Source organism: Ambystoma mexicanum, chromosome 7q (assembly GCF_040938575.1).
Source record: "Ambystoma mexicanum isolate Mex_15411 chromosome 7q, UKY_AmexF1_1, whole genome shotgun sequence".
NCBI classification, from domain to species: Eukaryota; Metazoa; Chordata; class Amphibia; order Caudata; family Ambystomatidae; genus Ambystoma; species Ambystoma mexicanum.
Window position 1 is genome coordinate 1,039,230,506 of NC_090941.1, and position 25,460 is coordinate 1,039,255,965.

General features: G+C 45.1%; 1 protein-coding gene across 1 annotated transcript in view; it reads left to right on the forward strand.

Annotated features, from left to right (window-relative positions):
• RRM1 (ribonucleotide reductase catalytic subunit M1) overlaps nucleotides 1-25,460 on the forward strand; it is an 86,005-nt gene that overhangs the window by 54,436 nt on the left and 6,109 nt on the right. Inside the window, exons 14-16 of the mRNA XM_069640353.1 lie at nucleotides 9,179-9,400; nucleotides 11,046-11,122; nucleotides 11,329-11,464. Of these exons, the coding sequence (XP_069496454.1) occupies nucleotides 9,179-9,400; nucleotides 11,046-11,122; nucleotides 11,329-11,464 (435 nt within the window). The remainder of the gene's footprint in view (nucleotides 1-9,178; nucleotides 9,401-11,045; nucleotides 11,123-11,328; nucleotides 11,465-25,460) is intronic.

Consider the following 25,460-nt stretch of genomic DNA (forward strand, 5'->3'; position numbering starts at 1 on the left):
GTCAGTAGTAACACAATGTTGCAAGCCAGGATACAAGATGAAGATGGGGGGGGGGGGGGGGCAGCATGATTCAGGGCCACCGTGAGTACAAGATGCAGAGGAAGTTCAGCATGAGTTGATAAAGGGTGACACACCATGAATGACTGAAGTCCATAAAAGTCAAATCCAGCATTGGCCACAAGACGGTGATGGTGATATCAGGACAGGACACTCCCCTGCAGAAGTAGGATTGAGGTGGGAGCAGGGTTGACGAATCGAGCATAACTGGCAACACATGTGCGAGAATGGTGGGGGCACAAGGGAACATCATGGGGGGACCAGAGGGGGTGGGGATGGCCTGTGCGGACAGGGGGAGTAACACATGTTCGTGCATGCATACCTGCTGTCTGAGCAGGGGGTCAGGCCCTGGATGCTCCGGGTCCAAACAGGAATTGTCTGCCTGTCGCTTAGCACGCCCGGGCAAGAGACGCCCTTGATCTAATAGTTAAGAGCAGGAAGGAAGAGGCAGGGCTAAGAAGTTTGGTGTTTAGGCCAGGTGACCTAGATCCACTTGCACCCCATCTGTAAAGGAAAAGAGGCTGGAGGGCTCCTTAAGTAGGGAAAGGGTGGCAAGCTGGAAGGCACCAGGTGGGCGGTGGTTAGGCCAGGTGACCTAGATCCACTTACACCTGCTCCCCCAGATGCTCAGGTGGTTGATCTTTCAACTAGCTCTCCAATGTGCAGCTCTGGCTTGGGAGTAGCGAGATCTATGTGGAGGATGGAGCGTGGGGGGGGTAAGGAGTGGGTTGGACATGGGTGGCAGAGGGCCATGTGACTGGAGGGTAGTTGGGCTGTTTGAAGACGAGGGTTGGGTGAGTGGGCATTGGTGGGCTTGGCGAGCTAGAGTGCAGTTCTGATTTGTGGGGTGTTTTAGTTCTCATAAATGTGCGAATTCCCTTCACCTTAGAGACCTCCAGCAACTTTGCTGGATTTTGAGGATTTACCTGGAAAGAGTGAGCCTTTCCCACCCCCTTTTGTTTTTTTGATGCATGTTTTACTCTCGTTCTTTGATTATGGAGTTTTAAGATGACTCCATAGGCATATTTTCATGTGTTACACTGCACCCTCAGTGCAGTGACACAGTGATGTCTTTTTTAGACTTCTCAAAGGTTTAAATACCTTCTCTGGGATAAACTACAGTTTCCATGATTTTACTAGTCTTTTTAAATTCCCAGTCCCAGCACACACTAACTTCCTATAGTGCTGGAGGGGGGTTACCTAGTATCGTGTCAAGAAACTCGTGTAGCAGTCAAATGATGCCCTTTTCTATCAATGGCTGGTGACGGTGGTTTTAGAGCAAACCATGATTTTTCCCGACCATGAACACTGGTAAAATCGTGCCATTGTTTTTCAAGATGGCCCCTTAAGCCTTTGTTTAAATGGGTCCTGTTCTTTTTTTTTTTTTTTGCCATTTGTTTTTGGAAAGGTCCTTTGTTTCCATGCCTTTGGCAGGCTTAAGGACTGAAGTCTGCCCTTGGTGTCTGAGTCTGGGGTGGGCAGGAAGTGAGGGAGGTGCCCGACTCCCTGTGCTTAGTCTCCTAGGAGACCCACATGCACTCTAGTGCGATTGGCTGATTGTCCGGCAAGGACAGCCACCCTGCTGGGTGAGTGACAGCTAGTCTGGAATGAATGGGAGAAAACTGTTCAAAAGGCAGGAATGGAGTCGACCACTGGAACGAAGGCACCGAAAACAAGCTGGTAGAGGACGGCTGCTGGAACTCCTGGACCATTGGTTTGCCTGGTGAAGCCCTGCTGCAGGTCCAACTTGCCAAGGTCATTTCGGCAGAAGCCCCTTCAAGGACAACTTCTTCCTTGAGTTGGTGCGACCAATCCACTCGTCAGCCACCTGGATACCATTCTCAAAGCTGGTTGGGGTTAACCAGGGGGAAGGACACAAACTTGTGTGCTTGAAAAACAGCTACTCTAACTGAAGTGACTCTATTTTTTTGTTAGTTTTCCGACAATCCCGTGCAGTGCAGGACTCCCTCCCCCGTGGCCCCCCCACTCTTGGCCTCACAACTGAGGCTCTGGAACAGCGAGATCTGCCGGAATTGCCAGGAACCAACGTCTTCAGCTGCATCTTTTGCTTAATACTAGGGTACTGTGCCAACCCGATTGAGAGAACTCGTCTCTCGCGGTGAAAGTTTGTGGAACTCTCGCGACTTACAGGCCTATTCAGCTTGTGGCCCAACATATGATCCTTTTTCGTACAAACTACTTTTGAGAACTTTGGCAAACACTTTACCGTTTACTTCAAGAACTGCCTACCGTTTACTTCAAGAACTGCTTTCCTATCCAAGAACACTGTAAGCTATTCTACTTGCAACTTGTGCCTTTTTACTCCCATTGAAGTAACAAATGCCATTTGCTCCGATTTCAGGGGAGCTTAATGTGTTCAGAAATGTATTGCCATTGAAGTGTGCTTGTGTAATACGTTGCTTCCTTCGAGTGAATGATTGCGTAAATTGTTTTACCAAGAAACCTCAAGTATAAGTGTCTACTTGAACCACTGATTATAAGACCTGTGTGTAAACTTGTACTACTCGCATTCCCTCTTGAGATGAGCCTAGCTGCTCGCTACCACAAAACTAACACAATTATACCAACGGTTGGTTTTTTCTTATTCCTGTAGTCCTGATTGTATGGGGTGGTCCCAGAGGGTACTGCATGCAATTCTGCCTAACATGGGGCATGGTGTAGGTCTTGTGGGTAGGATGCACCCCGTAGTTGAGAGTTCACACATGTATGGACGGTGCAGCTATATCCGATTCCGAGATCACAGGTGGGTGCCAGTACCTGGAGTTTAAAGTTTGGGAGCGGGGTGGGATTTGGGGGTGACTTGAATGGCTGTTAATGGACTTTAGCAAAAGTCCACCCGCAGGTACGACTCCAACCATCCCTTGGGATGTAGGCGCCAACTCTTAGTACAAGCCTTTTGCTCAAAGGTTTGGTAGCACTGCAGTGCAGCCAGGCTTATTTTATGAGTAGGATGTGAGCTGTAGGAGAATAAAATTGGTAAATTAGGCCCAAAGAAACACTTACACTTCTAGTTATTGCTAGATTAATAAGTACTATTATGACTAAGCAATATCACAGAAAACATTAGCAATACTGTAGGTGAGGAAACCAATAATGGGAAGGAATACACATAATAAACACAGTTCAATAGTAAGTAATAATCGGCTCACTACTTTCAATTGCTTGTAATACTTTCCAATGATCTCAATACTTAACTAGTTATCCATCCATAACTAGTTGAGAGTTCTTCAATTCAGTCAGCTTGGGGTGGAGTGCAACATGAGGTATATCGGCAGAAAAGGTAAAGATCCACATGCACTCTAGTGTGATTGGCTGACTGTCCGGCAAGGACACTCGCCCTGCTGGGTGAGTGACAGCTAGGCTGGAATGAAAGGGCCTTGTGGACTGGAAAGCAGTCGATCACTGGAACGAAAGAACTGAAGATGAGCTGGAAGAGGACGGCTGCTGCAACTCCTGGACCATTGGTTTTCCCTATGAAGCCCTGCTGCAGGTCCGAATTGCCAAACTCAAATTCGACAGGCTCTTTCAAGGACAGCTTCTTCCTTTGACTTGGTGGGACCAATTAACTCCTAAAACACCGGATACCATTCTCAAGGCTGGTTGGGTTTAACCAGGGAGAGGGACACAAGTTTGTTTTCTTGAATCTACAGCCACTGGAACTGAAGTGACTCCATTTTGTTTGCTTTCTTCAATGATCCTGTGCAGTGCAGGAGTCCCGCGACATACTCCCCTTTGTCCCCAGGAACAGTGAGGCCCAGGAACAGTGAGATCAGCAGGAACTGCCAGGAACCACGACTTCAGCAACATTTGTTTTCTTCATACAAAGGTACTGTGCCAACCCGATTGAGAGCACCACTCTCGCAGAGAAAGTTAATGAACATTTCCCAACTTACAGGCCTAATCAGCTTGTTACCCCACACATTCTTTCGCCTAAACTACTTCTGAGAACTTTTGCAAAGACTTTACCGTTTGATACCAGAACACTAGCCCATTGACTTTGGCCTGGTCTATTGACTTGAATTGAAACTATTTGCACTGCCTAGAAAGTATATTTAATCTATTCTACTTAATGTTGTCCTTTTTGCTCACTGTTCAGTAACTGAACTGCCATTTTACTCCTTTTTCAGGGGAGTTCAAACTGTACTTGTATTGAAGTGTATAGGTCTATAATAAGTTGTCGTCTTATAGTGAAATGTTTTATAAATTGTGTAAATTGTTGTTTTACCAAGAAACCTTGAGTAGAAGTGTCTACTTGAACCACTGTGATTGCAAGTCCTCTGTGTAACTACATGTACTGCTCACATTCACTCTTGAGTTAAGCCTGGCTGCTCAGCTTGCTACCAACAAACTGTGGTACGGACTTATACCAAAGGTTGGTCTTGCTTACACCAGTAGTCCCAATTGTGTGGTGGTCCCAGGGGGTACTGCATGCAATGCTGCTTAACAACCTGCATCTGAGCCATCCCACACGTTGAAATACCCCAGTACCCTGGGACCTCGAACCACTGTGCGGTGCACAGTCTCCCGAATCTCACAAACTTCATGGGCATACTGATGGATATCCAGAGACAAAAATAGAGTCCGAAAAGTCCACTCAACAGGTGGACTTTTGCTGGACCTTTGTAACAACGAGAACTCAATCGCGATTTTCTGTCTTCTGTGCTCCTTAAAAAGGCGCCAAATCCTCAACCTTCAGCCACAAGGAAAACCTTGCCTAGAGCCTTGTCCATTGATTCCCTACTTCATAGAAAGTCCAATCTAAGGTCTTGTTTTCAGTCACCACGACAATCTGCTGACTGCGTGGTTTGGCTGCAGAGCCTTAAAGTTGTCCTGCTGCAAAATCTTCTCTGCTGATGTGCTGTGTTGGCTTGGGTATGTGTTGGGCAAAGTTTGTATGCAGTACCCTCTGGAAACACTACAAACAACTCTGGTATAGGAAAACCAACCTTTTGGTATAAGCTTGTACCACAGTTTTGTTAGCGTGTTAAAAGAGGGTCAATGTGAGCTGTAGTGGAGTTGCACAGAATCAGTTACAAGTATTCAAAAACTCTTCAACTCGAAGTTTCTTGGATAAACAAGCCTTCTTCAGAAGGGAGTAATATAACCCTTAACTACAATACTCTTAATATCTCTAAAGCGGTAGATACCCTTTTGGGATGGCACACACCCTCGGGTAACTTCAATTGCTAGGGTGCTGGGAACATTAATATACCACTGTTTCAGTTAGAATTGTGGAGTAAGATGTCAAAGGCAAAGATTTAGAACATACAAGAGAACAAATGTTCTTCAGCCGGCACATTCTTTTGGATCCACAAAGTCTTTCAATACAATAGGCTAAGCCAAAGTCTTATATGGGATGAGGCACCTCTGGTAGGTAAATGGAAAAGTCTTTGCACAGTGTTTTAGAAGTCTTTGAAGAAAATAATCAAATGTTGGGCCACAAGCTGATGAGACTTGTGAGTAATAGAAGATGCAAGCAACTCTACAGCAAGAGGTAAGCTCTCAGATTTTGTACAGTACATTTAAAGATAAAAGAAAAGATGCAGCCGATGACTCCTGTTCCTGTGCAGCTCTGCAGGCCTCACTGTGCCTGGGCCTCAGTTGTGGGGACAAGAGGGAGGACGTCTCACTCCTGCAATGCACTGTGACGTCAAAACTTGCAAACTTCATGTTCAGTGGCTGTTGAGTTTCAGCTCCTTGCATCTACCGCAAATGTCAACACCGTGGTTCCTGGCTGTCGAGATGGACTCATTGCTTCTGGGGTCCTGCACTCTGTTGGGGCTCGGTCAGACTTGCTTCCTGGATGTCTGGAGCTCTTGGCCAGCTTACAAGCAGCACACAATCTGGCTATACGGTTTCCAGCAGCAATTCAGTGGAAATTCAACCAGCTCCGAGATGGATGTCCAGGTGGCTTACTTTGGAGTTGCTTGGTCCCCCCCCCCCACTCCAAACTCACTCAAGGGGACAAGTCGACCTTGCAGGGGCTTCTGTCGATGCGAACTTGGCATTTTGGCAATGCAGCAGGGCTTCACCAGGCAAAACGGTCAAGGAGTTTCAACAGGCGTTCTCTTCAAGTTCTTCGGTGCCTTTGTCCAGTGGTCGACTCTGCCTTCCAAGCCAAAAGACTCTCCTTTTATTCAGTTCTCTCCCATTCATTCCAGCGTGGCTGTCCTTGCCGTGCAGTCAGCCGGCCAATCATCAGAGTGGAGACTAAGCACAGGGAGTTTCGGGTACCTCCCTCACTTCCAGCCTACCCAGACATGATGGGGCCACTTGTGAATCCCGACAAAGCAAACAATGGGACCAAACCTGGTTTGGCACGCAGAGTTAATCCCAAGAAGGACCTTTTCACAAAGAGATGGTGAAAAGTCCAGGGCCAATTTGACAAAAATGGCACCTTGGGTGCTTTACTGCAGTTGCAAACGCAGCCTGCTGTAAATGCACACCTTGATAGTTAAAACAAAACCACTGCCATCAGCCATTCAGTGAAAAAAGGATAACATAAAAATGTTACATGAGAAGCTAGACCAAGGGGATACTAGGTAACCCCTTAAGCACCCTATTGTAAGATCGTGTGCTAGTAAAGTCCATTTCAGTTTACTTTTCTTGGAAACAGTAGTTTAACCAAGAGAATGTATTTAAACCTGAAAGACTTCCCGGTGTCACTGCACTGAAGGTGTTGTGTGACACAATGTAAAAGATGCCTTTGGAGTTTCAGACTCCACAACCAAAAGGGATGGTGTACAAAATCACATTTAAATACATGAGTGGAAGGGGGGGGGGTCTCACTCTCGGGTTAAAAAGTCCTCAGAATCCAGCAGTTGCTGGTGGTCTCTAAGGTGGAGGGAATTGGCACATGTCTGAGAATTCTCCCTAACAGTATGTACTTAACCTTAAGTCTGTTAGGATTTCTGTGTAGCTGTGGGGTGTTTTCCCATTCCCACTGCTAGAATCCTGCTAAGATGTCTTCTGTGAAGCCCCTGGACCCTCTTAACTCTAGAATTAAAGTACTCGTCTGTTTGCCCAGTCTTCCTAAGGAACTCTGACTTTGCTACTTAACCTCTTCTGACACTGTCTGTTGGTCACTAGATCCTAGTGACCTCCCGACCCTCTTCTGCCATTGAGAACACTCCCAAGAATAAGGGAATTGATGAAGGGCCTGATTCATGGAAGCGTTTTATAATGGCGCAATCCCATCGGATCATGTTCTGTGAATCAGGCCCTAAGTGTTTAAAAGTTCCTTACTTGAGAAATGTTGGTTGGTAACTAACTCTAAGAGTGAACAGTTACAAAAGGTCTTATCTTGGATGTGTGATGCACTATCTTGGATGTGTGATGCACTATCTTGGATGTTTGATGCACTATCTTGGATGTTTGATGCACTAAGTATGGTTAAAATCTTTCTTTCCTTGGAAACCGTTTTTCCATTCTAATATGAAGTAGATGTGAAGGTATATTACTCCCCTGTGATTAGGTTGTGCCTCTTCCCTAAAGTAATGTGGTGGTTTTACCAGATTATTCCTGCTAGTATAATTGTATGAGTGTCCTCAACTGGGTCTTGCTTCCCCTGTCTTGCTGCTAGCCTGTCCAGAAGAAGTCTATTAGGTTGCTGCCGATAACAGTTATTCAGTAAAGTGTAACATTGGGTTTTGCTTTCCCTGTGCTGTTGTAGACCAACTCCCAGAGAGTCTTTGGTTCTAACTGTCTCTCATAAGTCATACATAAGGATGGGTTTTACTTGCCTTAGCGTTGTGCCTTCCAAAAATGTTACAAGTTACTGCTGATCTCAATGTGTTGACCTGATTTCAAAGGCACCTGTAATTGAATATTACAGCCTTGGGTTTTATTCACCTGGCTTAATTTAGCACAAAAATAGGTGGTATGGCAAACCTGTGGATGATATCGGACGCTGGGAGGATTCAATAATCCACGGATTTGGCTGAGTTGCTAGAGGTTTAGATTCGTCATCCGGTCAGAAGAGTCATGGTGGTGTTAGTCATTTGTTTATGATCAACAAAAACACCATAGCAATCTAAAAACATTAAGTTGGCAGATAATGCCAGTTTGTTCAACATAGGTGAGTGCACACAGCCGACGCGCGTTTCGACCGAAGTCTTTTTCAGGGCCAATTGAGTAGAGATGTGGCTCTGGATAGAGCTGGTGAATGGTCGCTCCCCCCCCCCCCCCTCCCCTACCCCGGGTCAGGGTACTGAGGAAACTGTCACCACGCTCCGGCAGGTGACGGGTTCCTCGGCTCTCCCACGCCGACACAGCACCAGAACTGGTTATCCAGCCTCAGTGGCGGATTACGATTTTATTTGGATTTTCTTCACTTTCCTGTAGTTTAATTTGAACTGCGTTTTAGGTGCTTACACTTGATCACAAACTGCATATATTGCATTTTAAGAAAGTATTTGGGGCTCAATAAGAACCCCACTCCACAAATATCAAGCGCCACAAAAATGAAAAACGAGTACACACTCAAGTGTATTCAAAGAGGGTTGCCCTATATGACACGTGTTTTGGCGAATCACTCGCCTTTTTCAATCAGGGCAAATGGGTGAAAGCTAAAGGTCAATTTTCAAGTTAAATGGTGAGGTTCATGGGATAAATCCTGCCTTGCAAGAGGTGGTCTCCTTCACAAGCGTCTGACCTTTAGCTTTCACCTATTTTCCCTGATTGAAAAAGGCGAGTGATTCGCCGAAGGGCAACCTTCTTTGAATACACTGGAGTGTAACTTTATCTGTGGCGCTTTATCTTGAGTGGGGTTCTTATTGAGCCCCAAATACTTCTTTGCACTTACAGAAGTAACTCCATTGACCAGCTGCCATCGTCTTTTCAGCGCAGGACACGGATGGTTGATATTAAAGAAAACCCCCAAACCACTAACTATATTGCATTTTAGTAATGGCTGCTTAATCTTGTACATAGTTTCGAGGCTGAATTTTGCACTCCTATGTTGCTTCACCTATTTGAGTGCTGTGTGGCTCACTGTACTATTACAGCTCCCCATGTCTCGATGTCAGCCTTGCTGCGCTAGGCTACTTTTAAATTTCCATCTTTTTCATGCAAATGTTAACCTCTGGTTATTTCCCTTAAGGCTGAATTGTCCAATAAGCGTCACCGTCCCATTGGCATCGGTGTGCAGGGCCTGGCTGATGCCTTTATCCTGATGAGGTATCCATTTGAGAGTGATGAAGCTCAGCTACTGAACAAGCAGATCTTTGAGACCATTTACTTTGGAGCTTTGGAATCCAGCTGTGAGCTTGCGAAGGAGCTTGGGCCATATGAAACATATGAGGGATGTCCAGTCAGCAAAGGGGTAAGTGCTGCCTTAAGTTATGAAACTACTTTTTCTACTCGTGCTTTGTGGGAATGCACACCGCAATCCTAATTGTGGCTGGCTGTGGTGTCCAAGTAGCAGTAAAAGCCACTTCTCACCTGGGTTTTATGTACTGCATATATATTGCTTTCATTTTCTCTAAAGGTTAGTCTGTAAGCTAATTGGGAGCAGAAGAATCCCAAGTGATTTTTTTCAATGGGAATACCCTGCTCCCTATGGCCAACCGTGTATGGTTTAAGATAGTTTCACCAAGGTAACCTTTGTTTGAAGTCCATATCTTTAATGCAGGGAAGTATTGGGGATTTTTCAGAGACTTCACTGGACAGCCAGGCATGCATGATCTTAACACATTAATACATATTTAGCTATGTTGATTAAGGTTGTCTTCAGAAGCAGACGTGATGGTCTTATTTGTGTAGGCTACAGATAAAAATTAGCTGCCAATGGGTGCAGAAGGAGGGTAGTTGGAACAGGAAAATTGATAGGTAAGGTGGCAACTGTATGCCTGGAGGCTGGCGTTAGCTAGGCCAAGGCAAATGCTTGTGAATGGGAAGATGGGTTGCCTGCCATCTATAGTGGGAAGGTAGTGCTGGCACTGAAGACTGGAATGAGCCTGTCATGGCATTTAGGGTCAGAGGGAAAATTATGTCTGGTAGCCCCAGCATGTAGGCCTAAAGTATCTTGGCAGTCGTGGTACATTTTGTGGTCCCGTGGCTGCACCCCAACCCTGCTAGAGAAAATATACCGAACCCCCCCCACCCCTCCACATTCTAGATCTAGAATGTGGTGTATGATTTCCAAGCTGCATATAATGGGGGGCAAAAATGGCCATTAATGTGATGGCGGGGTTGACTTGGGAACATAAGGCAAATGTGCCAATGCATGGAAAACCTGCTTCATGGGCAATTGCAGACACCAGAACAGACCCAGAAAAGCAGCACATGTGAATCTAAATTTTTTTTTAGCTTTTCACAGGCTTGTTTGGGCTTTCACTTTGATCTCCTGTGCAGCTGGGAGAGTACTAGTGGAGGGTGCACATGCAGGCATTGGTTTGTGATTCACGCCCACCAAGCAGAAAGACTAGATGTAGGCATGATGGTGATTGTTGGATGCAAAATAGGGCAAAGATGGCCATATTGTCCTTGTGAATAGTAATGTAACAGCCCAGATGGCATGAAAATGTGCTGAGGTACCGTTTATGGATGCAAATTAACCAAATAATTTCGTTAAATGTGACGGGACTTGCTTTTAATGAATTCTAGGCCAAACGCTTTCCTTTCGGTTGTATACGAATTGATCGTTTTAAAACTGCTCAAATGACAATTGACCTTTTCACAATTGACCGAATTGTGAAGGTCAATTGTACCATATATGTGGGGGGGAAACCCCCACCCAACGCCAAACCCCCTCAAAACCCATATATATATATCAATTGTGACCCTTTAAATTCGGTCAATTGTTCATTCCAACAATTGTAAACGACCAATTTGGGTAATACCGTCCTTTCACTTTCTGCTGCTCTGATAGGATTGCTGCATAAGTCCAGTTGGAAACCTTGTCCACGGAACTGAAAGTGGATTATTGTATATGGTGACTGGACACTTTTTATATTTTTACTTTGTAGATCTTGCAATACGACATGTGGAACGTCACTCCTACTGGCCTGTGGGACTGGGCAGCTTTAAAAGAGAAGATTGCCAAGTGAGTGCCCCAAACATGTAAAATGCATGTTGCATGAGATGGTCCTATGTCCTTGCTCCCATAGATTCCAGTGCCAAAAATTTACATAGATCTATATAATTTAGTAATTGTTGTAGGTTATTTTGTCATCAGCAGTAACTACCTCCACGCCTAGGGCAACCCTGCTCATGAATGAATTCTTATGCTTTTTGCACCTTTATTTTTAGGTATGGGATTAGAAACAGTTTACTTCTTGCACCCATGCCAACAGCTTCTACAGCTCAGATATTGGGTAACAATGAATCCATTGAGCCGTACACCAGCAACATCTACACACGCAGAGTCCTTTCAGGGGAGTTTCAGGTAAGGATCTGCTACAATTCATGCGTTTCTAAGACTATACATCTTAAAATCATCAGTGTCCTGTATCCATGGATCTGTTATGTTATTGTGGAAAGCACACCGTCTAGGTTTGGAACCTGTGGTCTACTTTTTCATGTAGTTCTAATACTTTGATTATAGGCCTTCATGCTTTTTTTTTCTTATAGGGGCATGGTGCAATACTTCATTCCTTCTCAATTATGCCCTTGATCTATCAGCCTAAATATTAGGCTTCCTCACTTAGATGTTTGTCTGAATGTTTGAGGAACTTTGATTTTCTTTATTCATAGATGCAGATATATTTTCCTTGTGTACACTTTCTTTCAGAGGCAAGGTAGTATTTGATTTAGTCGTGGCCTTCCCTTCGATTTGTTCGTAAGCCACATGTGCCTCAAATGTGTTTTGTAAGCATTCTTTCTTGAATGCTTCTCAATGGATGCATCTATTGGTTGGCCAAAACATTATTTGCTATTTACTTGCTTCAATTGACTATATGCAGTCACGCCTCACCACATCCCCATCCTAGATTCCGGTTCATAGTCTTTCCTGCCATTACAGCCCCCCAACCCACCTCTATTCCTTACAAAATGTTTCCCTAAGTTCCTGCCCCTCTGGCATGATTATTTGTCCTATATGGGTTTGGTGGGGCTTAAGTTTGTAGTGGTGACCCCTTTTTTGTTGGGCTGTTTTCAGGCACCCCCATGATGGTGGCAATTTCAACCATTTGAGAGCAAGGACTAAAGGACTGAAATGCCATGAACCACTGATTTTAAGCTAATCTCGATAGTAAAGAATACTTCAATGGATTGCTTTTCTCCCGCAGATTCCTCATCTGATGGCTATCAGCTCTGCTGCTTCGGAAAACTTTGACAGGGGGCGTAATGGACCTCTATAGTCGTTCCGTCATGCTCTATCATCGGCACCGGGCGTGATGTATGTATACTGCATCACTATGCCCCATACCTCTTTCTTTTTTCCACATGCTGCTGTGAGGAACACAACCAGAGTCTTCAACTTGTGTTTCTTTTTTTTCAGTCAAAATTCTTCTAAACCTAGATTGCGATATGTGCTGGATTTGGGTTTTTTAAAGGTGCACCGACTGCCATTCCCAAATGATGACGGGGGGACCCCCACCACCCACATTTGGCTGTGGTTACTGGGAAAGGATCATTCTGGAGCATGACGGACATCCGCTCGTGCAAGACTTAGAGGGAACACCAAACTTGTTTTGGGCCGACCGTCTCTGAAATAACCAGTGCAGTCTATTCAATCATCTGAGACTGAAGGGCCCACCCCAAGAAGGGAAATGATGAACTCCAGGCCAAGAAGCGGTCCCACTTGAGGAGCCACTCTTCCTCGTCTTTGCACAAGAAGTGCCACCTTTTTTTTTGACACGCGTCCTGCTTGTCGGAGTTGGCTGACAGGTGGGAAGATTTCCAGAACCAGATGCTGGCTATGTTAAGTGTGGGCTGATGCCAGTGCGCCCCGAACAGCAAGTAGCGGTGCATAGTATGCCCAACCCCTCACATGCCGGACTCTGGAGAGGCGTTCGGGCTTGATGCCCTTAACACCCAGTCCTTCCCGAGGCCAACGTGATACCAACGTTCCTGACGTTGGTGGTACCTAAGCACCAATCGAGGCTGGCGGCTATTTCGTCGGCGCTGAAAGATGCATAGGGCCGACTATCTGACCCTTTATACCCCCCCAACCCCGCCCTCTCCAGGTCATGACTCTTGAGTGCATGGCAACAACCACGGCGTTTATCAAATGGGAAATCTATCCCATTATATACTGGGGCTGGAGGGGTCTTATTTTTGTTCGCCGAACAGGCAGTTCTGTCATTGCCCCAAGTGCTGCATGATGCCATCGGCCTGGACACTTCTCCAGATCTAGATCTCCAACAGGGCCAGACCTTCACTCCTATTCTGTTCAGGGCCCTAGTAGAAAGGGTGGTAGACACCCTATGTCTCAAATCTGCGTTGGTGCCTACTTTGGGCTGCAAACTAATGGACCTACTGGATGAGGGTCCTGTGAAGCATCGCACCATGCCACTCAATTTCCCCCAGTCAGCACTACATTTACGGGTAAGTACAGGCCAGCAAGAGGAATTCATTGTTGGGGAGAATTTTCATTCTGGTGTTTAATTCCTCCCTCCTTGGAAATCCCCAGCTCTTTTGCTGAACTTTGGGACCCTTTTATTTTTAACCTTGGGGTGACTGCCAATTTTCTCACCCAGGTGTTTTGGTTCGATTTGAACACTTTCTTTTGACTTTGGAGTCTGACAAACTCCAGGCCTTACCTTTACATTGTGACACACTACACCTTAAGTGAAGTGACGCAGGGAAGTCTTCTAGATTTCCCAATGGTTTAATACCTTCTCTTGGTTAAACTACTGTTTCCAAAAGCAGTGAAGTGAAATTGACTTTATTTAAACTTGTAACTTTCTAGACCAGCACACACTACTAAAATAGGGTGCTGGAGGGATCACTTCGTATCCACTTTGTCTAGTTTCTCATGTAACATTTTTGTCACCCTTTTTATGTTGCCCTTTCTACAATTAATGGCTGGCAGTGGTTTACTTTTTCCTACCATTGTTTCTCTACCATGGGCTGCAATTGCAGCTGCAGTAAAGCACCCATGGGTGCCCATTGTCAAAATGGCCCGTCTTCTTTTTTTCACCATTTCTTGTTGGAAAGGGCCTTGATATTTACTCTGTGCCAAACCAGGTTTGGTCCCTTTGTTTTGTCTTTGGTGGTATTCCTGGTGAAGCCCGCCTCTGGCTCCAGCGTGTCTGGCAGGGCAGGAAGTGAGGGAGGTACCTGAAACTCACTGTGCTTAATCCCCTTGGTTACAGGAATGCACCCAAAGGTGATTGGCTGGCGGGCTGTCCTTGGAGGACAGCCACCCCCACTGTATGACGGCTAGTCTGCAAATGAATTGGAGAAGCCTGCATAAAAGGCAAGACTTTGTTTGGAAGGCAGAGTCGACCACTGGACGAAGGAATCTGAAGAACAAAGACTCTTGCTGCAACTCCTGGACTGTTGGGTTGCCCGGTGAAGCCCTGCTGCATTGCTGAAGCTCCAAATTCACCTCCTAGAGAAGCCCTGCAACAGATGACTTCTCCCCTTGGGTTGGTGGGACCAATCGACCCCAAAGCGAACTCGTCTGGACATCCTCTCTGAGCTGGCTGTAGTTCCATTGCTGCTGCACGAACAGATTGCCAGGGAGAGGAACACAGAATAGAGTCTCGTTTTTAAGTATGACCTGAGCTACAGGAAGATCCTCCGGACTCCCACGAAGCAGGACTGACCAAGCCTGAGCCACCTCAACAGAGTGCTGGACCCCAGATGTGTGAAGTCCAAAAGTTATCCGAGAGAACCATGGTGGTGCTATTTGCGAGAGCCGTGAGTAGCTGAAACCTGAAGTGCTGCTCATCTGAAGTTAGCACATTGCTGCTGCCAACCTTCAATTCATAGTGCAGGAGTGCCCAGGCGTCCTCCCTCTTGTCCCCACGACTGAAGCCCAGGAACAAGATCTACAGACCTACACAGGAACAGAAGCCAGCTGGAACCACTTTCTTCACAACTAAGGTACCATAAAACTAAGGGGACTTAACTCTTGTGTAGCAGTACTAGCTCTCTGAGACTTGTTTGCTTTTGCAGAGTTGCTTGCAGCTTTGTCTCCCAGCTTGTGGCCCTACAGTGATTTCTACAAAGACTTCCAAAACATTGTGCAAGACTTTTACTCACCTGCAAGACGTGCTTCAGCTTACCTAGACTCTTGCTCAATTAACATTGGCTGTCCTGGCTCCCTGAAAGACTCTTACCTCACTGTGCTTTAACTGTCCCTCAGGAAAGGGTTAATTTACCTCGCATTGGAAGGTTTAAAACGTATTTACCTGCTTAAGAATATTTGTTAACCATTTGTGTTCCTAAAAACGGTTTCTTTGACACAACTCAGTATTGCTCTAAATGTGCCAGTCCCGTGTCCTAGTTATTTAAGTCACCTGAGTGTAGGAAGTAGCTGTGCCATCCCAAATGGGCATCTACTGATTTAAAGAGTATTTTGAAGTATATTACATAATGTGCTCCCTTCTAAGGAAGGTTTAATCAAGTCATCTTGAGTGTTTATTTGGATACTTGTCACTGTGAATCTGTTATAACCCTACAGCTCACATTGACCCCTCTTGAGATAAGCCTGGCTGCTAACATCTTGTGTAGTACATGCTTATACCAAAGGTTGGGGTTAACTATTGCCAAGAGAACAAGGCTGGCGCAGTCTCCCACAGGGTACTGCATCCAATCTTGCCTAATGGCCATCATTTCTGGCTTCTCGCCCTTCTCCGGAAGGGCTTGTGGTACAGGCAGCCACAATACGCACCAGACCTGCAGCCTCCACTTCCAGATGGAGGGTAAAAGGTTCGGCACAAAGGCCCAGAAGGTTTTTACTTCGGGCAGCGTGGTGCTGAAAGCTACCAATGTAGCCTGTGGATTTGGTTTATGGAAAGCTGTGGAGCATGCAGCCGCGTTTGTCCCTGAAGGTGCAATGCGGAATGGATTTGTACAGCTGGTGGAAGATGGGGAAGGAGGTAGTGAGGCATTCGCTGCAAACGGGCCTGGACTTGGTCAATTGAGGCCGTTCAATGGGATCGGCAGTAGCCTTGAAGAGATGGGCAGATTTTAAAACTTCTCCAATTTCAGAATGGGCTTCTGAACATGCCTTTCGAAATTCCTTTTCAGCCAGTAGATTGACTAGCCGCAAAATTGCTTGGCCTAGCTACACTGCCTTCCAAACATGCATCTTTGTGTCTAGAGCAGAGGCTGTAAGTGCTACGTGCCTTAGGGAAGAAAGACATAGCTTCCACAGACCAGGCAGGTGTTTCATCCACCCTGGGAGGGGCAGAGGGGCTTCTAGAGGCCAGCAAATGGCAGCGGAGGCAGCTCTGCCCTCTAAGCCGCTTTTGATTTCATCAGTTGGACAGTTGGCAGAGCATTGGCCTCCGTGGCAGGAGATTACTTCTGGCGCCCGGGCACTACTGCTCGTTCGGTGCTTTTTCCACACAGACCATCTAGAGGTTCCCCATAGGAGGTTGACCTCTGTGCCAAGGGTATTAACCACTCTCCTCAGGAGATCCGGGGGTCCATGTATTCCCTTACTTGGATGACTGGCTGATCCGAGGAAATGCGGCGGGACACAGGTTTCCTGTAGATGAGAAAAGTCTAATGCTGTACAAGCTGGGATTCTCCCTGAATTTGAGGCCAGTTCATTGGAGCAGTCCTAGACACTCCGGTAGGGAAGGCTTTCTCTCCTGAGGTGAGTGGCAACAGCATAGCACAGATGGTAGAATTGTTTCGGAACCATGCCACATTACCAGCGGCTTCCTTCCTCTGCTTCATAGTCTCATGCCTCCTGTATTTTTCGTGCCAGAGGCCATGTTGCGCATGGTATCCCTTCAGTGGCTCCTGAGAAGTTGATGGTCTTAGTAGCTCTGATCCTCTAAGGGTTTCCAGGTCAGTGGACGACTACCTCACCTGGTGGACTGACAGCAGCAGTCACATGGCAGGGGAGCCCCTCTGGCCTCAGGCCTGAGTTGTCACAGATGCATCTTTTAAGGGTTGTGGGCACTCACTGCAAGGACTTGGCCTTTGAACAAAAGTCGAGTTCCCAAATATGGGAACTCGCGTCCTCTGCACTCTATGGGTGGCTCAATGATGAGTCCTATTTCTATTAAATAGAAGATTTGGTAATATATTAGAGATTAACAGTAGAATGATCAATAATTGTTCAATTGCATATGTATAAATATACACAGACTAAACGTACATTAGTTTAAATCCAGTGATTTATTTAGGAGCCCAACGCGTTTTGTCAATTGGTTCACTTCAGGGGCAATTTTCATAATTTTCAAACGATCTCTGAAAAACAACATTCAAATAAATCCACATAGAACAAATCATCTCAATGCAGAGTATCTTATATATTACAAAGGTAATCAAATCAGTCATATCATAACGCCTAATTTTGTGGATAAAGATCCAAAAAGAAACCCATATCCCGCTCATTCATTTTTTCAAAAAGTGAATCACATATAATATCTATTTAGTATGTTGTGTTAAACCCAATAGTCAAAGTAATTGCTGTCAAAAATAGGGCGTGTCAATATTCCAAGAGAACATTTACCTATGGTTTAGATTATAATCGGTCATCAAAAAAATAATTTTACATCATAGAGAAGGTGGGAAGTAGATCCTGTCTATTTGCGTCAGAATATGCTGAGGTCCTATTCGAAAAATATGCAAAAAAATATATTGTAAAAAATAATTAGAATGGATAGGTAGGAAAAAGTAAAGATAGTAAAGGCATAGCTGTATCTTACCAGCAAGGGTCTCAACAGTTAACGAGTAAATACTGAAGCGGGATCCAATTTAGTAGTGTGGTCAGCCATTTTGTTCATCAATGAATGGGCCAGGGAATTCCCCTTGTTCTAAAAAGAAATCCGAAAAAAAGGAAGGGTTAAATGACCCTAGTGGGCTTAAAGTCAAACAAGTATCAAGTAGAAGTACACTCACGTTGGACGAAACAGTGTAGAAGAAAAGGACAGTCTTCCGTGGGGAGCTGTCTCCTGGCAGGATCCGTTACAAAGGAGGTGACTGGAAGCGGTCCTTAAATACTCAAGTATAGCGATGCAAATCAACGTACTGCATCGAATGTGTGACGTCAACGGTGTAAACACCGTGACGTCGTCACGTGCATGCACAGTTGTGTTAAAGCAGGAACATGTACATTCCGATGTAGTGTCTCGGTAAACACACAGAATATTTAATGGATGCTGAAAGCAAACTCGACTGGCAGAAAACATCTGTATGTTTAACGAGTAAAAGCATCTAAAGCATAGTAATGGCCAATAAAATCGGATGATGCGCATAAAGTATTATGGGATAATAGTATGAAGTAAGTGTGGTCAACATCGTAAGAGTAATAAAGGGAGGAGATAGTAAAAAAAAGAGAAATTGAGAAAATAGTGTAAAAAATGTAAGTCATGTGTGGGATACGTCTCAAAAGATCAGTCGTATAGGTTTGAATTCACATGTCCCTAATGCTAAATCTATCTAATTTGTGATAAATGGTAAAAATGACAATCTAAAAATCGCAACATAATCAGAATCGTTCAGTTTTGTAAGGTATTTACAATTGTATACAGAGAGATGAAATGGAAAAAAGACCATTAGTAACAGTGAGACTGTCTTTACGCAAGGTCACAATCTCAGACATATCGTGAGGAAAACATCAACAGGAACAGTGGGGTTATTTAAACTGGAGTTGGACTCTGAATAACGGGAACAAGAATCGTAGACCTGGGGGGGAGGGGGTTGGGGAAAAAAAGTCTGCTGAAAGTAATATGAATGTGTAATATTTCGGGAGGTTAATTATCTAGATTTGTCTTATCTCTGGTAAGATTTATAAGAAAGGACCCATATGGAAGTCTTTGTTTAGACCCAATGGGGCTAATGCATCAAGTTTGTGGATCCAATATAATTCTTTGTGCAAGTCTTTTTGCATTATCTCTTCCCCTGGGTAAGTGTTTCATGATTTCCAGGACCACCCATCGATCTGTGATATGTCGGTTCTCATTGAAATTCCTAAATACTGGTGACTTCTGATTGCCTGTTCATATTAGATTTGTGCTTGGTAAGTCTTTCCTTTATTTTTCTCTTGGTTTTGCCTACATAGTATTTGCCACAGGGGCAAATAATATGTAGGCAAGGCTGTAAATTAGATTTTTTTGTCACAAGTTGCAAAATCTTTTAGAGGAATTTTCTTGCCACTGTTGGGGTCGGATGTGATCTCCTTTCAAAATATTAGAACAATTTTGGCAATTAAGACAGGCAAATGTGCCGTGTTTTGGTTTACAGGAACATTTGCTGTTGACTTTTGTTTTTCAGCTCTGATCAGTGAGTCTCTGAAGTTCTTGCCCCTTTTAAAGGCCAACATTGGAGGTTCCCAAAATAGTTTGTTGAGATTGCTATCAAACTTTATGATGTCCCAATTCTTTAGAATAATCTTTTTGATCCGAAAGATTTGACTTGAAAATTTGAGTGTATCAATTTCATGTTTTCATTTCTTGGCTTCTCTTTCAACATTTCTTTTCTCTCCAAGGTTGCAGTACGTTCAATAGCCTTATCGATAGTATGTTCCGTGATCCTCTTGTCCTAAACCTTGTTCGCATTTTTCAAATTCATGTGTCAATTGGGTTGCATCAGAAGTGATTCTTTTAGCCCTTAGGCATTGGCTGTACGGTAGATTCTGTTTCAAATGTGATGGGTGAAAACTTGCGTAATGCAGGATACTATTGGCATCCGTAGGTTTTCTATAGATTTTGTGATAAATGTGTTGTCTAGTCTGGCGATGTCAACATCCAGGAAATGTGTTTGTGGATTGCCTAATGTAAACTGAATCTTTCTGTGACACCCATTGAGGTAGACAAAAAAATTGTTGCAGTTCCTCCTGTGTCCCATTCCAGATGCCATAAATGTCATCAAATTGTTTCCAGAAAATCAGGTTCTTGTTCCAAGGTTCTTTGTTTAGAATAAATCTTTTCTCAAAATGGTACTTAAAAATATTTGCATATGCAGGGGCCACTGAGGAGCCCATTGATGTGCCCGAAATCGGAGGTAGAATCTGCTGGAGCGTAAAGAATGATTTCAATCGCAAATTCTTAAATGTCTTGGGCAGCTGGCAGCCAGGTGGCACATCAGGCTGGAGTTGCGAGCCATCAAGCTTAGCTCCGAGTCCTTTTGCCTTGTCTCAAGGGGGAAACATGTCCTGATTCTGACTAACAGTGGCCATGCACTACCTGCACAAGCGGGGTGCCAGGCACTCTCACCCCCGCTGTGGTTCCGATTGCTGGAGAGCCACATCTGTCTCTGCCGTGCATCTGGCAAGGCCGGAGTATGGCTTGTCAGATGCTCTAAGCAGGCGGTGCAGTGTGTCACACGAGTGAGGTGTACCAGGAAGTCCTAGAAGTCTTATCTCGTTGGGGCAGCCCGTCAGTGAATCTGTTTGCCACGGAGTCAAACGGTGCAGACAGTTTTGCTTGAGGGAATTCCCAACAAAGGAGGGATGCGTTTCTGGTGGTTCAGTGACTACAGTTTTGAATGACACAAGTTCCGACACAAGTGTTTTGTTTTTTTAATGGGGGGGGGGTGTCCTCCCAACCCCGTGGACAGTTTGTGGTGGATTGGACATGTTCCCATCATCCCATGGGATGTTGGGAGGTTTCGGGCAACCATCTTGATCGCCCCAGACTGGGTGTGGAGAACCTGGTACTCAACCTCTTCTGTCCCAGTAAAAACCAGGTGCTCCACCCAAACCCAGTACCTCCCCTTAAGCCCCGCATGTAGGTTGAGGTATGACTGGGACCTCTCTGAGAAGTACTTGAGGTGTTGCTGGCTGCACGCAGACCTGCCTACCAGGTCTATGTAGGTGAAGATTTGAGGCATGAGGCTGGCAACGCAAGATTGACTGTGGTGACCTGAAGGCCTGCTGAGATCAGTGACAGAAATCACTGCAGCGGTGGTGCAAGAGATGGTCAAAGTATATTTTACGGCCTTGTCTGTGTTTAAAGGTTCCTTCTTCACGATCTGGTTATGGCCCAATTACTGAAGGGCCTTGTAATGGGTTTCAGCCAACTCACTTTGTTGTCCCAGTCTGGGACTTGAATCTGGTTCTAATGTTCCTTATGGCGGCTCCGTTTGAGCCCATGCTTTCCTGTTCATTATGGCTGCTATCCTTGAAGAGCGCCTTGGTTGCAATTACATCTGCCAGGAGAGTTTGCGGACTTCAGGCCTTGTCTTGCAAGCCCCTGTTCTACGATTCTTTCGGGAAAAGGTGTACCTTACAGTAAGACCTGGTTTTCATCCTAAAGTGGTATCTGAATTGCACCTTTCTCAGGCCATAGACTTTACAGTTTTCTACCCTCCACCACATCCCTCTACTCTAAGGGGGAGCGGGTCCATCGCTTTGACCCCAAAAGACTTTAGCTCTTATGTTGCTAGGACTTCCGGAAATCTGACAAGCTGTCCCTGACCCATTCTTTTCCTGCAAAGGTCTGCCTGTAACTAAGCATACACTATTGCGGCAGATCATCCTTAGTGCTGCTATGCTGCAGGCAAAGAACTTCCTTCAGGCATCGGGGCACCCTTGACTAGAGAGTCTGCCTCTACAGCCTTACAGAGGAGGGGAGTTCCCAGTCGGGACCCTTGTTGTGCGGCCAGATGGTCATTCTTGCACACATTTACTAGACCATATTGTCTGGATGTTGCCTGTGGGGCTTGAACATGCTTTGATAGGGCAATGCTGCAAAATCTGCTTCTGTAATTTCTGCCCACCCCTTGCTTGGGGTCGATCAGATAAGGAATTTGCAGGAGAAGAATCAATAGAAGGATCATTACGGTGAGTAATTTCTCAATCTAGAAGTATGTGCTATTTTTATATAGCTTACCCTACCATACAAGGAATTTAATCCTAACATGGATCCAATGTCCCTTTGCTGACGCCCTTTATTTTGAAGTGCTTCTCTATCAAGCAATGACTTCAAATTTTGTTTTGGGGGTCTTCCACGCCCACCCTCTACCATTACCTCAACCCCCTGCCCACCCGTCTAACCTCTTACCCCAGTATATATATTTCAATGTTGTCTTTTAAAATTACTTAACATGGGTGTTGGTAAAACGCAATATCATATTCGGGATCTGAAGTGTGGAAAGTGTTGCATTCTGCAGAGCAGACTGTTGTCGTTTTTTTATCGTGTAAGCTGTAGCTGCTGGCAGCCTCTCCTCCAGGCTGGGTATCGGGTGCCAGCGCCGAAATACTGCAGAAGCAAACTAGTCCTTCAGACCCTCAAACAATTTCTCACAGCAGCAATTCACAACGGAGTAAACCAGACTAGGGGAAGTGGATAAAATATCTGGTCAGGATTCCTCTGCTACCCTCAAACATCGGTCTGCCTCAAAATTCTGGAAGACCCGCAAATAAATTCTGGTTAAATATCCATTAAAATATATCTTGGCTCTTTATAACTACTTAGTCCTCTACTGCCTTCGCCCTAAGCCTGAAGGCAACTCAATGGAAATGAAGGATGTTCTTGTAAGCTGCTGCTTCAACTCACTGCTGACTCTCCAGATATTTCTGACATTTTGCTTGGCTTACTTACATATATTTAAATGCTTCTCTGCTCTCAACTGCTGCTTCAAAACATTGCTTTTGCTTGCTTGTGGTAATTTTATACAATACTTTAAAACTAAAATGTCTCAGTTCATGTAGTATAGAGTTGTTCCTAACACGTTTACATGCCCCAATGCTTTTAATCCATGCACTAAGGTTAGCTCCAGTTTCCTCTAACTGGATTCTGAATTGCTAGTCTCTCACTGCACCTTTGCGCGAAGAAACTTTTTATTTGATTGCGCCAGGATAAGGCATACCGCTGCTAACTGCTACCGCATTAACAGCTGACCGGCACGGTTTTCTTCCTGCGCAACACGGCACCGATGGATGCGCGTGACGCGGCTTCCTTTCACTCAAATGCATGCCGGCTCACATTGCAAGGTCCTTTAACGCTACACGAAACAAGCCCGGCGAGCTCGCAGCGAATGCAATATAAATGCTCATCTAACTTAACGCGCAAAGCCTTATTGAAGTATACGCATTCTCTGCTGATGCTGGAGCACGCCCCGGTTCATTACATACACTTAGATTGCTCACAGTGCAAATGACTCAATTTTTTCACTAATGCGACTTAACGTTTTTCAGTTTGATCATAAACTAAAACTCCCTAAACACTAACAAGAAATGGAAGGTGCATGTTAGTGTTTTAAAGAACTTTTCCTTGAACAGAACTTTTTAAAGCTTAAGTCACTTCTGAATTTAGGTTCTCTGGCACTTCTGGTGGTCTTGAAAATTGGTATTTTCTCTGGTTTTTACAGGAACTCGTCAAAGCTGTGACCTCTCGAGCAGATCTTGAATGAAAGGCAGTTAGAACCTATCCTGAGTTTCCAAACTTCATCACAGTGGTCTCTAAACTAATCACTGCTGTGCAGGAAACTCCAGCTACTAACAATTGGGGGTGGCTATTCACAGCCCCTATACATTAGGAGGCTACATAGATATTTGATTGTAATTGGGGCAATCAATTGACCCTAATATCTTGCCATTGTCGTGGCCACAGGCACCTATTTTCAGGACCCACTTGAGGTGACAAACTACAGTTAGCCCGTATAACAAACTTGTGAGAAACCTGGCTTAATCCTCCAATATTATATGGACCAAGGCCCCCTGGGTCACCCCTCACTCATTCGATCCTTGGTAGAGTTTACAGTGAAGGACACCTTTAGCATTACCAGAGGAGCGCTGGCCACTCATATTAGTTCTGGACAAGGTGCTCCTCTGGTTTTTGCTGGTGGTTTTTGAACATTTTGCTGGTGGTGAACATTTACTGGAAATGAGGGATTGGTGACTTGGCTACATTTATCACTGAATAACATTGCAAATACAAGCATGGTGTGATATATGCCCATGTAGCCACATTAGTGCTGGTGGGATCTTAATTCTGATAGTTCAGAGAAAAGGTTTGGTCTCTACTACTCCCTCCAAGGACTGCAAGGTGGCTCTCATCCATGGGAGACTCGGGGCTTCGGTCACTGAAGCTCTGTTGTAAAACCCCTCCTTGTCCCACATAGTTGAATGGTACTGTAAGCTCAACACTAAGTTTGTGGGTGGATTGGGCTCATTTTGCACAAAATGTACTGCTGTCTTCACCCCATTTAGGATCATTCCCTTGTGGAAGCTGACCTCAATGGCTCGTATAGCGCATCAGCTTGTGTGAGGGCTACCTAGAACAGCATGTGCCCTAGATATGTTAGGGGTTCAGGTACTAGTTCACTGGAATACTAGTAAGGTGAATGGGGAACTCTTGCCGCCTACTTGCACTCAAACCCTCATTCATAATGAATTTGGCAACTTCGTCGGCCATCTCTTAAGGGTGGGGTTGTCTCAGGGCGTGGTGACGGGACTGCTCTGAAGGTGAGCCATAAACACGTTAATAATATGGAGGTGGCAACAAGGAAAAGAGAACTGTGCCGTAGGATAGCCCACTTTCAAAATAAAAAAATGGACAGGGCTCCCAGTCTCATATGAACTATCAGAAAATTGCGTCGGGAGCATCGGAATTGGCTCCGACAAACTAAGGCAAATAGGGGACGGAGAAGCCATACTATTCTATTTTACTGCCTTTTGGGAAATAAAACGGTAAGGCTCCTCAATTGCTACTCCAAATAAATGCAGTCTCGGGGTCGGCATGGGTCTCGCATTTTAAACCAGCTTTTGCACACCCTCAAAGGGAGTGCGGGGGAGTAGTGTGAAGGCAGCGATTCCTGAATGAGTCTTGAGTGAAGCTCACCGATATAGGATACTAGCTCAATTAGCTCTTCTAAGGCTCCAGGTCCTAATGGCCTGACTAATCAGGTCTTGAAGTCCAGTAAGGAGATGTGGGCTGCCACTCTGGTCTATATTGTTTGCTAATATATTAGCCTCTGCAGTCTTTCCGCCTTCGTGGTCCAGTGCTCACGTTATTCCTAGATTTAAGAGGCAATGAATGTGATCTGTCGACCTATTGCTCTCATTGATGCTGATGGCAAAATCTTTGCCTCAATTGTCTTGTATCATTTAGAAGGCTGGGCTTCGGATACTGGGAGAATCTCTAAGTGGCAAGTTTTAGGAAACGCATGGGGGGGGTGGTCAATGGGTTGGTAATCGACACAATGCAGCAGCTGGCATGGAGTGGTAGATGCACAGCTTTTTATGGAGGTTCTGCCTTGCTAGCAGTGGCCTTTGATGCTCTGGTTAGTGGGTTAATGTGGAAGAAACTTGCCAGCGGTTTCTTCCACTGGCAAGTTTACCTGCTGTCTCCTCCACGCAATTATTG